The sequence below is a fragment of the Schistocerca americana genome, chromosome 2 (genome assembly GCF_021461395.2).
Source record: "Schistocerca americana isolate TAMUIC-IGC-003095 chromosome 2, iqSchAmer2.1, whole genome shotgun sequence".
In the NCBI taxonomy this organism is placed as follows: domain Eukaryota; kingdom Metazoa; phylum Arthropoda; class Insecta; order Orthoptera; family Acrididae; genus Schistocerca; species Schistocerca americana.
In genome coordinates this window covers 409,711,107-409,731,045 of record NC_060120.1, presented here as the reverse complement: position 1 = coordinate 409,731,045, position 19,939 = coordinate 409,711,107, and the positions used below count along the sequence as shown (strand labels likewise).

Below are 19,939 nucleotides of genomic sequence, written 5' to 3'. Positions count from 1 at the left end.
CTTTCTGTCGCAACTTAGTTTCAGACAAACGTAATCAGTGAGAGTAGAATTTTCTAACACTGATAGGTAGAAGATATGGAATAGAAAATCTATTTTCAGTTTAAAGTCTGAAGATACAGACCACTATAGGTACTTACTGATCAAAGTCTCTTGGGCTTCCATCAGCTTTCGACCGAGTGGGGACCGTTGTGTGGTTGCTGGTGCCGTCCTTATGCTGATGCCAAGTCCAGCGCCAAATAAGGTAACAAGACCACGGCGCCCACTTCGAATTTCCAATAGCTGTGTCCCTAGTTGTGCTAAATTGCAGAGCACCGTCTTTATTCCACGCATTTTCAGAAATTTTTGTCTCTGTTGCTTCTTTTATAACGCTATTGCAGAAACCATTAATCCTTTTAAAAATAGATGTTTCGTCGAACGCAAATCGATGTCCATTTTCCATTACATGTTCCGCTAACTGATTTCTCGGGGTACCGTAGGCGGGAAAACTTTTAGTTTTCTGTATAGCGCTGTCAGATAGTGCGCTGTGTGTCCGACATAAAACCGTCTACATCTACACTGCATTGTGTATATCCCTGGCGTTTTGAGGCCTACGTCATCTTTCACCGGCCTCAGGAGTTGTAGAATTTTTGCAGAAGACCTGACGACAGAACTGATTTAACACCTCTTCAGGAGCTGGCTAATCTTTCCTGTTACTGAGCCACAGAGGGGAAAAACGGAAGCTTTTTCGTGTTTTCCTTGAGGGTTTCCTGCTTACGAGTCTTCAGGTATATGGTTTGCGAGGTCTGCTCCTTCGGCAGATTTTCAGCGTCTAAAACCGTTACCGCTTGATGCACCAAGGTCCACAGAAAAGAATGTTTCTGTGTTGGGTGGTGATAGCTAGTAGCGTACAGATAACCGCTCGTTTGGGTATGTTGTCGGTAAGCAATAGGGCTGAGATACTCATTTGCTTTCCGGGACTGGAAAGAAAGTCACGTAATCGCAAGGCACAGGCCGTCTCAACTTCCACCTGATGTGGTCTTCGAAGTTGTTGATGTAGTCCAAGAACTCTTCCAGCTTTCCACGCCAAGAGGACAGACAATGCAGCGCTAATAGCAACTAGGCTTTGCAGGAGCAAAGTATTCAGAGCGATGCCCTTAAAGTGCACCACAAATAGGCTGGATATAACGCAAGTTAATAGGTTTCCCAACGCGACGCCGTCCACGCACTTAAAATATTCTCTAACATATAAAAAACAGTGTGATGTCAGAGTGAGCTTAAAAAATTCACAACAATGACGTCAAAGCACCTTTAGAGCACATGTTTCTAACCACTTTTTGCGGCACCAGACTTGTAAGAATTGTATCAGTGTATAATGCCGTGAAACCATACATTCGTACGAAGATACTTATTCTTCGTGCAAGGACTTCGACATATAAGGTACGCTACTTATTCATTTGCACTTGCCGAATTTAAGTGATAACAAAATTTTCTCAATTTGAAATACGTATTCATAGTTAAAGAGGCATTCATTTTTATTTTTAGTCAAAATAACGTTTCAATTTCTTGCACACCCTATAAATTTTGTCGAAACCGATCGAAATACGTTCTCTATTGTATCACTGTCTTGTTTATATTGATCAAATGTACTTATGTTCCGAGCGGAATCCACAAAAAGTAATCGCCTCTATGATTTTAGTAGCGAATTCGCCAAGGGATAACGGTAGTAAAATGACACTTACCTCAATCGTTAAGAGCCGATCCCACTGCGGCGTGATGAAGAACAGTATACCGTCCCCAGCCCCAGGGAGAGTAGCGCCGCGTATGAGGATCACGATCATGATGACGTAGGGAAACAGCGCCAAGAAGTAGGATGCCTTTCCTGAGCTCTTCACGCCTTTCCAAACCACAAAGAAGATGGTAATCCACGTAACTGCCAGACCTATAGTGAGGCGCCAGTCTGGAACTCCAATGCCCTCAGCAATATCGGCAACCTCATTCAGCACGTATTTCCTGGATGCAAAAATTTAATATTAGGTATCGCAACGTAACAAGAGTATTATCCGAAGCTATTCAAAAACGTAGCTCTTAAATACGTACAGAAAATTACGGATGAAATAGGGGGAAAATCTTGATACTAGGGTCGAAAGCTAACAAGAAAATTTGTTAATCCTTTGGAAAAATAAAAGATAGACGTTACTGTCTCAGAAAAGTAAATTAATATAGTCTAAACAATGAACAAATTCAAGGCATTGCAAAATGAGGAGACAAAATTATACGGTGAAGAGGGATCCAAAATAACATTAGTTAGAGACAAGGAGGATCAGAAAAAGAAATACTGGATAAATCGTAACGTTGACTTAGCTTATTAAACTTCACATGGACTGTAACGGTGCGGAAGACTAAACCCAGTCACTTATAAATGTAGCAGTTACTTATTTCACAGTATGTTTCAATAATATTACCTTCAGTTGCTATTTTTTACAGTTGAACCGACCACTTGAATTTACATGTAAGTCACTTTTCTTGGAAAAACAAGTAACTTTTTACGAACTCGCTGTGAAATATATTTTGTTGCTGTATTCCTAAGTGAATGGTGGGTTGTGGTCATACGGACTGTTATGTTTTTAATAATGCATTTATCCACTGTGTCAGTGGCTCGATAATTTACTTTCGGAAGATTCGTTCATAAACCACTGGCTCAAACAGGTTCTTCACAAAATTCATTTTACGACATGGCGGATAGACACATTGATATATTCACAGAATAATTTTATCCGTTGCTCCGTCTGAACAGCCCTTGCAAGGCCCAAAGGTACCGACCGACTGCCGTGTCATCCTCATCCGATAGGCATCACTGGATGCGAACATGGAGGGACATGCGGTTAGCACCCGCCTCTTTCACCGCCATTGTGAGTTTTCGTGGTCAAAGCCGCTACTTCTCCGTCCAGTAGCTCCTCAGATGGCCTCGCAAGGACTGAGTGGATGTACCTCCCTTGCCAACAGCGCTCGGCAGCCCTGGACGGTCACCCATCCAATTGCTAAACGTGCCCGGGAGTTCTTTCTTCGGTGAGCGGATGATAACCATTGTTACTGCTGAGGGAAGGCCGTTGGCCTAGTTTTACCTACAGGAAGATGCTAAATGTTGGACAGAACTATGGCAAAACTAAGAACGATTACACTACAGTTACAATAAAGCACTGATCGCCTGTGAAGCCGAGATAGCTAATGCAATTGAGCTCGTAGAAAGAGCAAAGACGTGAATAAACATATCCGACGTTAATAGTCATTGCATATCTAATAAAGAATGCGTCTAAAGATGAATGTAAACCAAAAAACACGTAGTGGCCAGAAACAGTCCGAAAAGCTAGTGAGAGTGTTGCAGAGTAGGTTCAACTAAGGAATGATTGTTAAGAAAAAAAGTTCGATGCGTCGTAGCACCTTTTCTGATTTAATTAGAATGGGAGTTACCAAGTCAGGTCGTTGCGCGTGCAGATTCCAGTATTTACGTGCCCTAGAATGCGGTAATGCACAGACATCTGTGGGTCCGTGAGTTACCACTTGTTCAAATGTTCATTACCAGTTAAAATGTGCCTTTTTCGGAAGTGATAAATTTAAGCTAGGTGAGCAAACGCTACGTTTGTTTGGTTTGAGGAAACCAAACGAAGAATGCATTTGCCGACACTGACTGTGGCAGGCTGCTTGAATTTGCGCAAACAAGCGAATTTTTTCTTTACAACTATTTTTCAGCACAACCTAACCTGCAACTATCTTACAAGATTTTCAGCCTGCTTCTGACCACCCCTGTATATGTTAGGTAATGCCTCAAAATTTGTACATGGCTTAACTGGTTTCCTGAAGTAGGCATGTCAGTTCAATTGGTTATCATGACTTACAGTAAGATCTTAGATAAATAAAATAAAACTAAGAAAACTAAACTCATGTTTTACATGGTACATACAGGAAGAACAGCTCGGACGAACTCTGCAGGTCCGTGTTGTTAGCTGTAAAGTTACCTCCACTGCCAGTGGAGTCAATGCAGTACCCTTCCCATTCAGGGAGGCATTTGGCCCAGGGAAGTTCAGAACTAAATGACAATACAAAGTACAAGGATGTGATAGCCATCAACGAACAGTAGTATGTTAGCGTAGCAATAGTTGCCAATGCTTGTCCGTACCCGATACCTGCAACAGAGAAAAAGGTAGGATGTTAGTAGCAATGTCAAGCCACCACAAAGACCTAATCGAGTTACATTTCTCACTTGCAAAAGGAGTGTAAACATTTTTACGTCACTGGCGCATAATTGTTTAGAGTGGTGTTACAACAGCGATAATAAGTGAACACTTAGCAAAGTGTGCTTAATTTCTTGTTAATATTCTGACCTTATTCAAATAATCTTCATATATTCAGTACAAGATGCAATGATAGATGTAATTATGGAGAAACGGGAACATGTAGAAGGCCTCGACCAAAGGCCCTCACGAAAATCAGAGGCAGAAGTTTTAAGAGGTCGAAGTTTGTGGGACATTAAATGTGACAGAGAGGTGTGTGTTATTCTGAAGAGACTATCAGACGCCCTGTCCAAAGCACTGCTACAAAAATGTCTTTATCTTCATAGAGGATGAGAATTCGAAACTCGGGGATTTCTACCAGCTCTGACTGTAGACCCAGCTTCAGAGGAGGCATTGAAAATGAAAGATAACTGACGTCAGAATTTGGCATGGGGCCAATAATGTTTCAAGGGTGTACCAAAAGTCACAAATCCCGAGTTCCTCACGAAACCAGCGGTTGCGGCCTGGTGCGAACTCCGGCAGAGGAATGGCAGAATGGCAGACGTCAAGGTGGCCTACAGTATCTGTCGAAGAGAGAACATCAATCACATCCGATGGACGACACTTCACGTGCCAAGAAATGAACACCATGTACAAGGATGGAGGAGGCCTCGTTCCTCGAGTCTGACGCCGTCCTGCGGGTGCTCCAGCGCTCCGGATGCGGGGTCATGGACTGCGGTTGGTGGATTTCCCTTCATCAAGTGCGTATAAAACAATAATAACCTTACGAAAATTATGACCATTATCTTACGAACTTCATTACGGTTTTTCTTACCATCACTGCTATTCGCTTTTCATTATTTCTAAAGTTTGTTTGTAACTGGATACTAACTAGTTACTCTCAGTTTCCTTACCTCCTTTCCCTCTATCTTTCCATATTTCCTCATTTTTGCATCACTTTCTCTTCATTTATTCTTTTTTTTTCTTTTTACCTAGTTTAGTAGTGTAATGTGGTGTTAGGTTTTGGAACTCTACAGATAACTTTTTTATAAAACAAGTTTGCCGTGTGCGGCACGATGGGCTGGGTTGGCGGTACTTCTCTGTCCATGGTATTTGTAACTCCTCTGAGAAGGAGGTGGCTTTTCTCGTGGACGCGCGTGATTGAGAAAAATAAGCAAATCAGCGTAATATGTTGACAAAGAGTGTCGGTGCCGACGGATGGAGACAGGAGGAACCGGTCCCGTCGTTGTGGGAAGCAGGGCCCCACGATAGAGCGCCGCTCTTTATCTGGTCGAGGTTGGCTTCTTAGGCATGACGACTCGAAGTAGACCTGTCAACTTTAACCTTCCCCACCTATCCAACTCCACATCAGGGCTTGTCTCTCCTTTTTCTTCTCCATCCACCCCTAACCTTTTCCTCTTGTGGAATTACCCTCCCCACACGCCACTACGTAACCTCATCCTCTGTTTTGCCCACTATCTGATTTCCCTCTATCCGCTTCACCTTCTAACTACCATCTCCATAGTTTCCCCAACCAACGGACTCCCATCTGCTTACCCACACCCTGCAACCTCTGTGGAAGATATTCTCTCCTCCCATAATACTTCACACTTCTCACCCAGTGCAGGTCCTTCAGATGTTAAGTGAAAGTGCAGTGCTCCAGTGCTTTCTTCGTAGAAGAATATTACCTCATCACATCTGAGTTTTTAAAATTTTGGCTATTTCGTCGTTTTAGCTGTCCGTGATTAACCTTTTTAATTTAAAAGGAAATCAATTCCCAGGTTTTTTTCTATGAACTCTATTATACCTTTAAGAATGCTCTTGGCTGAAGAGCAGAGTATTGTAGCGCTGACAGCCCACCGCCTGTCCATATGGGGATTTGGGGATGAAATAACAATAAATAAAATAAAAATCTAAGTAGACGAATGTGGATATAAATTGTCTCAGGAGACCAGATATGCGAAATGTGTATGCAGCGGTTGTGTTGATGGGAAGGTCTGCAACAGGTACTATCACTCGGCAATGTTATAGTGCCATCATTTTGCTGGGATGTCACTGTATGATACGTCGATATCATACTACTGAACCTCGTGGTTAAGGCTCGTTTCTGCTGACTGTGCAGCTTTTTACTTAGAGACTGAGATGGCTGCTTAACTACGTGTTGTGCCATAGGAAATAGTGAAATGGGGGTGTTACTATTTACAGAACCAGTTGAGCTCACTTGTGTCAGGCCTTTTATTAGTAACGCTGCTATATGGCCCCTTGTCGTGGCCATTGTGTCATCTGACTGGTGTTGAATTATGCTTGAGAAATTTTGCTTCTAGAAGTTATTGTTACTTCCAGTCTCTGATACTGAGCTGTTTCAGGTGTGAGAGCTGTTGTCTGGTATTTCTTTGGACTAAGGTAGTATTCTTTGTAATCTTAAACATTTTATCCTCTGTTTTGCTACGCATACTTGTGCCTCATGAATCAGTGTAGAAAAAGGCAGTTAATTATTAGTTCACGTAAGGAAAATGCAATTGAATTATCAAAGGGGAGAGTAGTATTTAAAAGTTGGCATAATGAGCTGAATTTTAGGTGTTAAACTGTGAATTTTATTGTCATGATCGGTATGGCGGGAATATAGTCTTCAAAATTTTTCTTAGGAAGGAAATTTCATTTTGAAGCGTCTTACGATTGTTCTTTTCAGATAAGAGGAATAAAGGATAAATTAAGATCGCTCTGTACCGGATAACTCTAAGGAGACCAAATATTTGGGCAGTTTTGCTCTTCATAAATTTTAAAAACTATTAATGTTGTTTCTACCCAATCAACTGCTCTGCCTTTTTACAATTGGGGCCAAGTGGACAGTAACACAAAGATACAATTTCATAAATGTGCTAAGGAAATACGGCCCGCAGTTGATTCTAAACTGCAGGTCATATGTAAAAACAGGAACTAATGAAGAAATAATCACTTACTGTGGACCTCGAATTAAAAAGGGTGTGAGACAGGGATGTAGTCCTTCGCCCGACTGTTCATTCTATACATCGAAGAAACCATGAGGGAAATAGAAGAAATGTTCAAGGTGAAAGGATGTTAATGATAAGATTCGCTGATGACACTGCTATCCTCAGAGATAGTGAAGAAGAGTTATAGGATCTGTTGGATGGATCGAGTACAGAATATGGATTGAAATTAAATCGAAGAAAGACGAAAATAACGAGAAGTAGCAGAAATGAGAACAGCGAGAAACTTAACATATGTATTCGTGATCATGAAGCAGATGAAGTTAAGAAATTCAGCTAGCAAGGCAGCAACATAACCAATGACGGACGGAGCAAGGAGGACATAAAAAGCAGACTAGCGCTGGCAAAGAGGGCATTCCTGGCCAGCATCAAACACAGGCCTTAATTTGAGGAAGAAATTTCTGAGAATGCACGTCTAAAGTACGGCATTGTATGGTAGCGAAACATGGACTGTGGGGAAAACGGCACAGAATAGAATCGAAGCATTTGAGGTGTGGTGTTAAAGAAGAACGTTGAATATTAGGTGGACTGATAAGGTAAGGAACGAGGAGGTTCTTCTCAGAATCGGCGAGGGAAGGAATATATGGGAAATACTGACAAGAAGAAGGAAAAAGTATTCATCATTTTGATTTGCAGCTCCTTGTGTGGGCCGTGTTTGCAGTTAAAATTGTTGGATGTGAGGTCCGCCAGTTATGCAAAACACCGTTTTTTCTCAGTACCCAAACATGTTTCGGCACCACTGTGCCATCATTAGTGGGTTTTCGTTTTTATTTATTCTGTAATGTGAACATTTTTGTTAAATGATTATAAAATTATGTGGATGTTTAGTTCAAACAATAGATCGTTTCTCTTTGTTTGAACTAAACACACACATAATTCTATAATCATTTAACAAAAATGTTCACATTACAGAATAAATAAAAACGAAAACCCACTGATGATGGCACAGTGGTGCCGAAACATGTTTGGGTACTGCGAAAAAACGTTGTTTTGCATAACTGGCGGACCTCACATCCAACAAGAAGGAAAAAGGATGATAGGACATCAGTTAAGACACAACGAGTAACTTGCATAGTACGAGAGGGACATCTAGAGGTTAAAAGCTGTAGAAAAAGACAGAGGTTGGAATACATTCAGCAAATAATTGAGGATGGAGGCTGTAGGTGCTACTCTGATATGAAGACGTTGGCACATCAGTATATGAATTCGTGGGGGCCGTATCAAACCAGTCAGAAGACTGATGACACAAAAAGAAAGAAAAAAAAACAATCAACCACAGAGCGTTGCCCCTGTGGGACACCGCCGCTTGACTCACCCTTAAGCGCGGGCACCATGTACCAGACCTTGATTGGCCCGTAGCTGGTGAACTGGCCGAGCGCCATCTCCATGTAGTAGAGCGGTTTGCCTATGACGAACAGCACGATGATGTAGGGGATGAGGAAGGCGCCGCCGCCGTTCTCGTAGGCGGTGAACGGGAAGCGCCACACGTTGCCCAGGCCGACGGACATGGCGATACACGACATGAGGAACTCCAGCTGGTTCCCCCACTGCGCGCGCTGCGGCGTGCCATCCGCTTCGGCTTCAGCTGCCACCTGCAGTACAACGAAATTGCGGTCCCCTTCCAGTTCAAAGGCTGCGTCACCGCTGCGCAGATTCACAGCCCAATAACAACTCACAAGATCGCCTAGTAACCTCTGTCGCAGGCTCCTTTCAGCGCCTACCCCACCACAAGCTTACAGCAGCTACCTAAAAACCGAATTAGAAAACCTTCAATTTTTGTCAAAATTATTTCCTTTGTCATTAATACGTTTTATCCAGCAATGTGCCGTTCACATTATGCCATTTCTGCACTGTTCCTATGACAGCGTATTTTCATCTACAGCTGTATTCACTCCCTGGTTGGACGAAAAACGCTGACCAGCAAGAAAGTCTGCGTTTTAGGAAGAGGCAGAAGTCTGAGGGAGCCAACTTTGGACAATAGTGTGCATTCTTCGACTTTCCCATTGACTTTTGTCAGCAGTTGTCTTGATAAAAAAAATGTCGTGTGACTAGGGCCTCCCGTCGGGTAGACCGTTCGCCGGTTGCAAGTCTTTCGATTTGACGCCACTTCGGCGACTTGCGCGTCGATGGGGATGAAATGATGATGATTAGGACAACACAACACCCAGTCCCTGAGCGGAGAGAATCCCCGACCCAGCCGGGAATCGAACCTGGGCCCTTAGGATTGACATTTTGTCGCGTTGACCACTCAGCTACCGCGGGCGGACACTGTCTTGATGATAGGTGACTTTTCCTTCTGCAAACCAGCTACCTTTTCTCAAATTTTTGAGGTTTACATCCGTCAGAATATTAGAATAATATTCCACTCTTATAGATTTATCTTTTTGAAGACAATCAATTAACAGAATACCCTTCGCATCCCAAACCACCAATGCAACAGTCTTTCCCATTGATGACATCGTCTTCGCCTTCTTTGGAGCTAAAGAAGCGCTTTCTGTTCACGGTTTCGATTGTTTGCTTTGTTTATGCGGGGAAATCAATGTACGATCCGTGGTCACACACGGAAGTTAAAAGCACTTTTGGTTTTACGAAAACGCTCGGAACACTGTTAGGATACTGTCTAGTGAGTTCGTTTGTGAGCAGGCTCGGCGCCCATCTTTCACAAATCTTTCTCATGTGCAGCTTTTCACGCAAAATGAAAAAAAAACACGCTCTTTTGAAATCCTTACAGTTTTGGCAACTTCACGCATTTTCGTATGCAGGGTCAAATCGTGCACTTAATGGCCCATTTCTTGTGTTGCTACACTTTACAGCTGTCCCTCACTTGGATTATTTAGGATACTTTCATGGCCTAGTTTAAATTCGGCAGCCCATTTCCTCACTATGTAAACCGGAAAAGAGTCACTACACACTTTTAAAAATCTGAATGAATTCCAGTTGACGTCAAATATTCTTTTACTAAAACCTTTGTCACGGCACAATTTCGGTTCCTCTATTTTCGATAATTCACACACTGTGGTTGTTTGCACATTTCCCGGATGAAATTACTTTCAGTTTCACTCAGAGCCTCTTGAAAGTACCAACAGCTGGAAACAAAAATCCCGCACGTAGTTTTGTGGCTGATGACGAGGTCGAGAACGTAGAGCACTCTCGTAGGTACTTCGGACTACACAGTAAACTGTCTCGCTTTCCACTTTGCTGCGATCTGTCTTGGTCATATGTCCATCCTAGTTCCATTGTCAAGAACTGTATCTAGATACCTCTTATTCTGGTTTTTCGTTGTAGGCATACAGCGAACATAAAGTTTAATATTAAGGCATAACACAATTGATGATGCCAGTCTAGAAAAATCTGTAAATAACCGTAGAACTGACTCCATAAAACGGCAATAATCGAAGACGAGTGCACGGAAGCGTGAGATGTAGTTGCGTTTTCCCTTTTCCTCTATCGATGTCTTCCCTTTAATGTAAACTTTTTTTCTTCGCCCGTTGTGTTACACAAGTTATGTATAAGAGAAATAGGGCTGATAACAACGTTTAGAGCCCAAATCCCATATCGTCAACTATCAGTGGCTCGTCTCCACTCTTCTTTTACACACTTTCAGCGGGTTAACAACGTATAAATACTTTCAAGTTTGCAAGCCAGTAATATTCCATATTGTTACTGTAATGTTGCGATCATTTTTGACTACGATACTCAAAAACGAAATCGCTGCAGTTATTGTAATTGTGAAGGGCCGGTTAGCGCCAGCGTACAAGCGAAATTAGGACCATAATTATTGGTCCTGCCTGATCCACTCCCTGGCGTTAAACTTCTTGTAGCAAACTGACTTCGAAGAGAAGTTTCTGCTCTACATATTCCTCCCTACGAATTACATTTCGCCCTTTCCTTGACCAAGAAAGGTTGTCATTTCTAACTTTTCAAATTTATATCGTGCTAGGTGGTCTCATCGAGGCGTTGAAGGCATGTTGCTGATTTACTGGTGACGTTAAGCTGAAACAGTACACAGGAATTTAGTTTGCAGTATCTTTAGAGAAATTTTTTACCCGGCGCTCGAAGCACTAATCATCGGAAATGTTCCCGAGTAATGCAGCATTTCTCGTTTTACATATTTACTAGAGAATTGACAGTATTTTAGGCAGTCGCTTTTGCTATCTACTACATCATTTGCAAACAAAAGCGAGCGTTCTACAGTTTGGTTAGCCAAGATTTATCTTAACCTTTGTTTGTAATTATATAGGTCTAAGATGTACAAAAACTACCAAATAATAAAACAAAGATATCCTCCTTCCCTTTCACTCTTGTACAAATCAGTACACACCTGAACACTATACTGCGTAAAGACTTTGTTACTGACGATGAAACACCCAGCTTGAAAATCATCGATTGATTTACAAGTAAATTTCAGAATTGTCTCTGACTAGTAGCGTTTTAATAACATGTCACAGTTATCGTACGATCCTCTTATGAAATCTGATAACTTTTCTCAAATTATGGTGATAAAGAAGTGAAAACTGGGGAGGTGATGGGATGGCTAAATATCGTCTCACATGCTTTCACTTACGGAGGACTGGAATATCAGTGGCCTTTTTGTACATTGATACTGATTGTTCGATGCAGCCAGTGACAAACACTACTTGCGGTACTCACCAGTCGTCTGAATATTGAAAATAAGGTTATTAATTAATTCCTGACAACATTAATTCGAAGGAGATTCATGCAAATAAGAGCAGGATTATACGTGTATCTATGTGGCCCTTCGGAGAATTCATTTACCTCAACGGAATTCCTCCTTTTGATTGCGAAGGATTTTTAATGATAGAACTAAAGGTTAAAAAGGAGAAATTTTCTTCATATGGTTCTTGTCATACATTATACCTCACTATAAATTCTTTATGTAACGAATTTACTTTTGTTATTAATCTGGTAGCCAACTCTCGTCTCAGAAAAAAGTGGCGTTCCCTATTGTTTTTATCCGCGGTTAAAGTGATCCTATGACAAACTCTTATTTTCATGATATCATTATGGATCATCAAGTTTAACAATACAGCTGTGTGAGTTGCTCTATTGTTCATGTTTCAACTGTCTTCAAAGAGCGCCCTGTATCACTTCCACAAAACAATCTACGTTGTCAATATGCACAACATACCTCATTATGATTTCAATATGTCACGAATTTACTTCTAACTGTTACTCACCCGCTTGCTGACACGTCAGGAAGGATTATCGCGTTCTCTGCGACTTTTCATCGAGATCAAAGTGCCGTATTGAAAAACTCTTATCTTCATAGCACCAGCAATGGTCATCAAGTTAAACAACACAGTTATAGCACTTTATCCATCCTCAGCAACTGCAGTCGTATATAACGAAATAATAAGCAACATGTTGGATTACCTGATTAGTTCCTATTCTGGCATGATGTCTGCATTTGTTGTTCCGCCTCTTTATACTAATTTTGTACAGACACTATGCACTACATGACCAGGGAATTTTTCTGTATGCATCTTATTGTTGACACTCGCAAATAATGCCATAGGTAAAACCTTCTGAAGAACGGCAAAAATTGCCAGAACCGATAAAGAAATTAAATTTCTTTTATGCAACTGGTTGCTTATCACTTCGTTAAACAATATAGTTATGAAATTTGTTCTATTGCTCCTATTTACGCCATCTTTATAGAGCAAGAGGCATTATTACCCGAAAACAATAAAAGTAAGCATTGTGTTACCGTAAATCTACTAGGAAAAACCAAGAAGCCACAGTCGTATAATATGGCTCTTACATGTAACCACCTAGTGATTTGAGTTCCTCTTACCTTTGCATCTTTTCCATTTGATAAGCTTGCGGACAATTTGGGACTCTCGTTAACGGGATCTGTGGCGTCGATGACGTACGCCTTGTTTAAAGTTCCTAGTTCCTGTAAAATTAAAAATAAACATTTAGCGAAAAATGTAGCGTGAATGAATGAACAGCACTAATAGCATGGACAGGACGAGCTTCTACTCAGTATAAATCCGTATCCAGAGAGCACAGTACTCCGAAAGGTGTAAAATCGCAACAGTTCGAAAAGCTGCGTCAGTTACCAGGTAATGAGTTACACTAAAATTGTACTCTTGTGAAGGAAATCTTGATACAAAGCAAAGTATACTTTCGTCATAGAGTCACAGAAGATTTTTGATAGCATTCGAAAACAACAGCCAACCAGATGAAGAATTAAAGGTTTACTAACCTTTCACCATGGTTTCGACAAGCATAAATTTGTCTTCAGAAGGGAATGGACCATTGAACAAATTATTACAACATAGTTGAAAATGTCAACCGGAAAAGAAACCATAGTTGGTAAACAACAAATTATAGTTTTTTTGGAAGAGCATAGTCATTAGTAGAATCACATTGACAAAAACCGATGTTTTGGCCTAAATGGTCTTGCCTAGAACAGTATGCATGTAAACCATAAACATCAAGACCTAAAATGCATAATTGAAGGTTATGGTGTAGGGCTCTGTCGTAAAACTTTTAAAATAAAACGCAAGTGCCATTGGATCCAACTGACATTTACTGTGGCTTCGTGCGACAAAGCCCTACTGCACTGAGCTACTACCATCACTTATGCATTTTAATTGTTGATGTTTGTGACTGACATGCATACTGTACTATACAAGAGTCTTTTGGTTCCAGCATCAGTTTTTGTCAATAAGTGATTCTGCGAGTGAGTATACTCTTCTAAAAAAGAAAATTGTAATTGATTGTTTACCGGTTATGTTTCCTTTTCTGGTTGACATTTGATACTATGTTGGAATAATTTGTTCAATAGGTCCATTCGTTTCTGAAGAAGACAAATTAACATTTATCCAAACCATGATAAAGAACTGATAAACATTTAATTCTGCAACTGGTTAGAATTACTGTCCACAGTCGTACAAGAGCAAGCAAGTAAAGCAGAAATAATAGAAACGTTAAAAAGAAACTAAACGGCTTTCGTTTGGACTTGGTCTAACAGCATAATCGAACATGCAATAAAACAAAATCGTGCTGTTTCATTGGCAAACGCTATAGACTATGATGTGTCATTGTTTTCATGTGGCGAATACATTCTTATGAAATAAGAAATAGTTGACAATAACTTAAATTTAGAACATGAATTCCCAATTTATTAAAGTGGGTCAAGTGGACTGGAAATAAAAAGGAAATTCATACTTCAAAAAAAAAAAAAAAAAAAAAAGAAATTGCCAGGGAATAGAAAGGGAACGAGGGAGGGCCTAGGATCTTGGTTTTGTATTTCATAGCGGTATATGTAACGAAAACCGGAGAGATACGAGGACAGAAGGGACAAGAATAAATAACAGTAGCGAATGAAATCTCTTAACTGCAATAATTATTCTGTTTCCTCTTGATTTTTTTCTCTGGTGTTACCAGGTGTGTGTCAAAGTGAAAATTGTAGAAACGCGACAACATGTACTGTTATGGTCGTCTATCACATCGTAGCAGTACCACATTACTTTGCGTGGTACATGTAAATGTTCGTCAGCTCTGTGCGTTATTTTTTACCCTTGTCAGTGCCCCACAGCAAGTACAAATGCAGGTTCTACTACATTATTTTCTAACTCTACGTGTGGCAGAGAAAGAAAACAACCCTGTTCCGCGCTCTTGAGAAGCACCAAGAAAAGTGACTGGGTTGTAGCCAGTGCACTTTCGCCTAAACACGTCCAAGCTGCATAGATGACTCGATTCTGAGCAGCTCTTGTGTGGTGAAACATGTTTTTTTCGTGTTATAAGAAATTCAGTGTAACAAATAAGAATATTTACATTCCCCGTTACAATATATGACTAGATATCCTCGAATTTTCTCCACATTTAATATTGCTAAACTGAAAAATGTCCATAAATCGACTTCATTTTAGGTAGAGCATTGTCGCATTGGTCCATGTACGATATTCAAGAAACATATATTCTACGATTGTGACGAACAAACAGTGAAGAGTAACGCAGTATTACCACAGTAAGGTTTTATATTTATGTGTCTGTAACCATTTACGGAGGATAGTTCTTCTTCAGATATATGTTTCAGTAATGCTGAACAGATGTACCTATTACAGGAAGAAAGATTACAATGTGAATGCGGAATGACCTGCATCCATCAGTAGTATAAACATGGATGCATGTATGTGTGTGTTCGTGTGCTCCACATCTTGTCCTAAACCACTGGAACGCTTTCAACCAAACTTGGTATACATTTTCCTTACTGTCACGCAACAATCGCAGTGGGGGTAGGAACCACCTACCTGTCACAATTCAGGAGATGTGGTGTCATAAAAGTGAGGAGTGAGAAGTAGCTACATTGTACATGACCTTCAATTTGATTACTTATTTTATACTAATTCTAGTCGCAATACATTTTGCAGGCAATGTCCACATAGTTCCTGAATGTATCCACTTTAATTATCATTATATGACATAATATGAGGAGATACACGTCAAGAATAGTGAGATACGTGAAAAACTGCCGCATCATGCATGACATTTGAATTTATTGATTCTTTGCTACTAACTGCATTAGCAACACATATCGCTGCCAGTACCTGCAATGCAGCTGAATGTACCTAGAGAAATATATCGTTGTGCGACACATAGTTCAAGAGGTATCGCGTCATAAACATTGAGCTACGTAAAAAATGTTGCATTATATATGAAGTTTTAATACATTTATCCTTTACTACTAAGACATCCCTACAGTCGAGTTTACTTGAGTAAATCCATGACTTTTGGTAGTGCTTTTGACAGCTTTCAACTGCGAAGCGCAAACGGCAATACGACAAAGCGACAGCCGTATATAAAGCTATGAAGAAGCGTTGCCATAGAGACGTTTACAAAATCGTCTCGTAGATATGTGAAACAACTGCTGCTAGCGTACATGTTTCTTAATTTCCATACTGTACTTACACATCTTTGCGTTATGCATATTTATTTGTACAATTGCTTGAATATTTCAGTGGACATGAAATTTTTTCGATAATCCGCTACAGAGTTAAATTTTTGTTTTCGTTTCTAATAGAAAACTGGAAAAATCAATACCCAGGCGATTCTGGGTTTGTCAGCTTGTGACCTATAGTACTCTGCTGGCCCTGAAAATTTCAAGATCACAACGATAGCAAGCGAAAACCATAAAAACGGTATGACGTGCGCTACGTGCTTGGATATGCAGATGGTAAGCATTTCTGCGCGACCGCTCAATGTACACTACTGGCCATTAAAATTGCTACACCACGAAGATGACGTGCCACAGACGCGAAATTTAACCGACAGGAAGAAGATGCTGCGATATGCAAATGGTTACCTTTTCAGATCATTCACACAAGGATGGCGCCGTTGGTGACACCTACAACCTGCTGACATGAGGACAGTTTCCAACCGATTTCTCAAACACAAACAGCAGTTGACCAGCGTTGCCTGGTGAAACATTGTTGTGATGCCTCGTGTAAGAAGGAGAAATGCGTACCATCACGTTTCCGACTTTGATAAAGATCGGATTGTAGCCTATCGCGATTGCGGTTTATCGTATCGCGACATTGCAGCTCGTGTTGGTCGAGATCCAATGACTGTTAGCACAATACAGAATCGGTGGGTTCAGGAGGGTAATACGGAACGCCGTGCTGGATCCCAACGGCCTCGTATCACCAGCAGTCGAGATGACAGGCATCTTATCCGCATGGCTGTAACGGATCGTGCAGCCGCATCTCTATCCCTGAGTCGACAGATGGGGACGTTTGCAAGACAACAACCATCTGCACGAACAGTTCGACGACTGCAGCAGCATGGACTATCAGCTCGGAGACCATGGCTGCGGTTACCCTTGACGCTGCATCACAGACAGGAGCGCCTGCGATCGTGTACTCAACGACGAACATGGGTGCACGAATGGCAAAACGTCATTTTCTCGGATGAATCCAGGTTCTGTTTACAGCATCATGATGGTCGCATCCGTGTTTGGCGACATCGCGGTGAACGCATATTGGAAGCGTGTATTCGTCATCGCCATACTGGCGTATCACCCGGCGTGATGGAATGGAGTGCCATTAGTTACAGATCTCGGTCACCTCTGGTTCGCATTGACGGTACATTGAACGGTGGGCGTTACATTTCAGATGTGTTACGACCAGTGGCTCTACCCTTCATTCGATCCCTGCGAAACCCTACATTTCAGCAGGATAATGCACGTCCACATGTTGCAGGTCCTTTACGGACCTTTCTGGATACAGAAAATGTTCCACTGCTACCCTGGCCAGCACATTCTCCAGATCTCTCACCAAGTGAAAACGCCTGGTCAATGGTGGCCGAGAAAGCGGCTCGTCACAATACGCCAGTCACTACTCTTGATGAACTGTGTTACCGTGTTGAAGCTGCATGGACAGCTGTACCTGTACACGCCATCCAAGTTCTGTTTGACTCAATGCCCAGGCGTATCAAGGCCGTTATTACGACCAGGGATGGTTGTTCTGGGTACTGATTTCTCAGGATCTATCCACCCAAATTGCGTGAAAATGTAATCACATGTCAGTTCTAGTATAATATATTTGTCCAATGAATACCCTTTTATCATCTACATCTCTTCTTGGTGTATCAATTTAATGGCCAGTAGTGTAGGTACGAGTAACGCTGTCCACATTCTCTATATATGTAAGAATGCCGGCCAGTGTGGCTGACCGGTTCTAGGCACTTCAGTCTGGAACCGCGCGACCGCTACGGTCGCAGGTTCGAATCCTGCCTGGGGCATGGATGTGTGTGATGTCCTTAAGTTAGTTAAGTTTAAGTAGTTCTAAGTTCTAGGAGACTGATGACCTAAGATGTTAAGTCCCATAGTACTCAGAACCATTTGAACCATTTTTTTTTTCTGTAAGGATCACTCAGGGCGTTTTTCTGTCGAAAATTGCATTTGAAAGTTGTTTCTTTATGAGAAGATGGTGCCATGTCTCGTCTGTAAAATAGTTTACTGGCATGCGCTGACTGCGGCACAGTCATGGCGTGTCGAGACAGCGATGTTTCTGTTCATATTGGTCAGGATCCCACAACCGACTTCCAAATATGGAATCGGCGGATTCCGGAGGGCCATACTCGATACCATGCAGCACCTCAGCAGCCCCACGCGACTAACGCCATAGTGGACAAACACATTGTTTGCTCGGCCGTGCAGGACCTTACAGCTATGTCCTGTACCTTGAGAAAATGCCCTCGTAAGCGATCAAACATTTTTGACAAAATCGCTCTTATTTAGCTACGGATTTGCCAACCAAACGCGTACACGTTCACACACTGTTTGTCAGCTTAACCTCCCCTTGAAGCACACGCTGTTAGTGTTCGTGTGCATTTTGACAGTAGTGAGAACGGCCACAAATGCAGACAAAGCAGTCCTAGCATTAAGTTCGTTACTGTGGTTAAAGAAGAGAAGAAGAAGAAGAAATCACGACACCGGTCTGGGAAATAGCTTAAAAAGACAGATTTACCCAAGAAAATCTGCTGAAGGACATATTACTCTCAGAACCTGGAGTTACAACGTTCTGCGCATGGACAATAAAACTTTTTAAAACTTGTTAAAGCCCTCGTTAAAGAGCAACTTTGCCTGTCAAGTTCGCTCTTATCTAGCCACGGCTGTGTCAAACAAGCCCGTACACGTACCAAGAAAGCTCGTCAGTTTAACCTTTCCTTTGAAGCAGACGCTTTTCGTGTATGGTGCATTTAGGCAGTAGTGGGAATGGCTAAAAATGCAGATAAAGCATTTCTAACGTTGCCATTGGCATTGTGTTTAAAGAAAACGAAAACAAGATATTGATCCAGGGAACGGGTTAAAATTAGCTGTATACAACTGAAAACCCGTTAATGGAAATGTTACACACAGAACCTGATGATTATGTGACTTTCTTCGGATGGACAGTGAAACGTTTAATAACTTGTTCAGCTTACTTCGCTCTCACAATGAAAAAGGAGACAAAAACTACGCGAAAATTTATTCTCGTCCACTTGGTCCTCTAATGATAGTGCGTTAAAATACCACAACATGGCAACATGTAGCTCGTATCATCCATGGAGAAACCGGAGAACTTCGATCGTTTTTCATTTCATTCCAGTCTGCTTGTATCTTACTGTACGCGTAAAATATTGATTTTGTTCATAACCTCTTTACGCGTAATATATGGCTGGGAAAGATGTGATACCTGTATGTAATTATCAATGCAATTTTGTTTTTATACTTGATAGTACTTTAGCAGTTGTGGAAACTCACGATACAGTGAGATGAATTGTAATAAAACATTTTTCGCTAAACATACGTGGCGACACATCGACAAAAACAATGTCCGCTATCTTGTCGAACTTTCCGTCGATCAAACTTTCTCGCAAACACGTCAAAGACGATCTATGCTTGACAAACACGTCAAACAGCTCCGTGCACGGTCTAATATTTGCCAAGCATAGTTCCGTTTGATAAAATGTTTGAACGTTTATGGGGACCTTGTGGAGCCGTGCTTGTTGCAGTAAGACAGTGCGAGGACGTCTGGACAACTACTGACAGTCGGCATGATGCCCATTGTTTTGACTTCCCTTGACGGAGCAGCAGAGAGAGACTTGCCGAAAGTTTTGGGGCCAACAACAACTGTTCTCGACACTGTCATGGCTGCACGTCGCCCCTTCCGG

At 41.5% G+C, this 19,939-nt stretch overlaps 1 protein-coding gene across 1 annotated transcript in view; it reads right to left on the bottom strand.

Annotated features, from left to right (window-relative positions):
• LOC124595137 (sodium-dependent nutrient amino acid transporter 1-like) overlaps positions 1–19,939 on the bottom strand; it is a 168,576-nt gene that overhangs the window by 23,369 nt on the left and 125,268 nt on the right. The window contains exons 3-6 of the mRNA XM_047133736.1: positions 13,071–13,172; positions 8,571–8,847; positions 3,938–4,160; positions 1,719–1,989 (exon numbers count right to left, since the gene is read on the bottom strand). Of these exons, the coding sequence (XP_046989692.1) occupies positions 1,719–1,989; positions 3,938–4,160; positions 8,571–8,847; positions 13,071–13,172 (873 nt within the window). The remainder of the gene's footprint in view (positions 1–1,718; positions 1,990–3,937; positions 4,161–8,570; positions 8,848–13,070; positions 13,173–19,939) is intronic.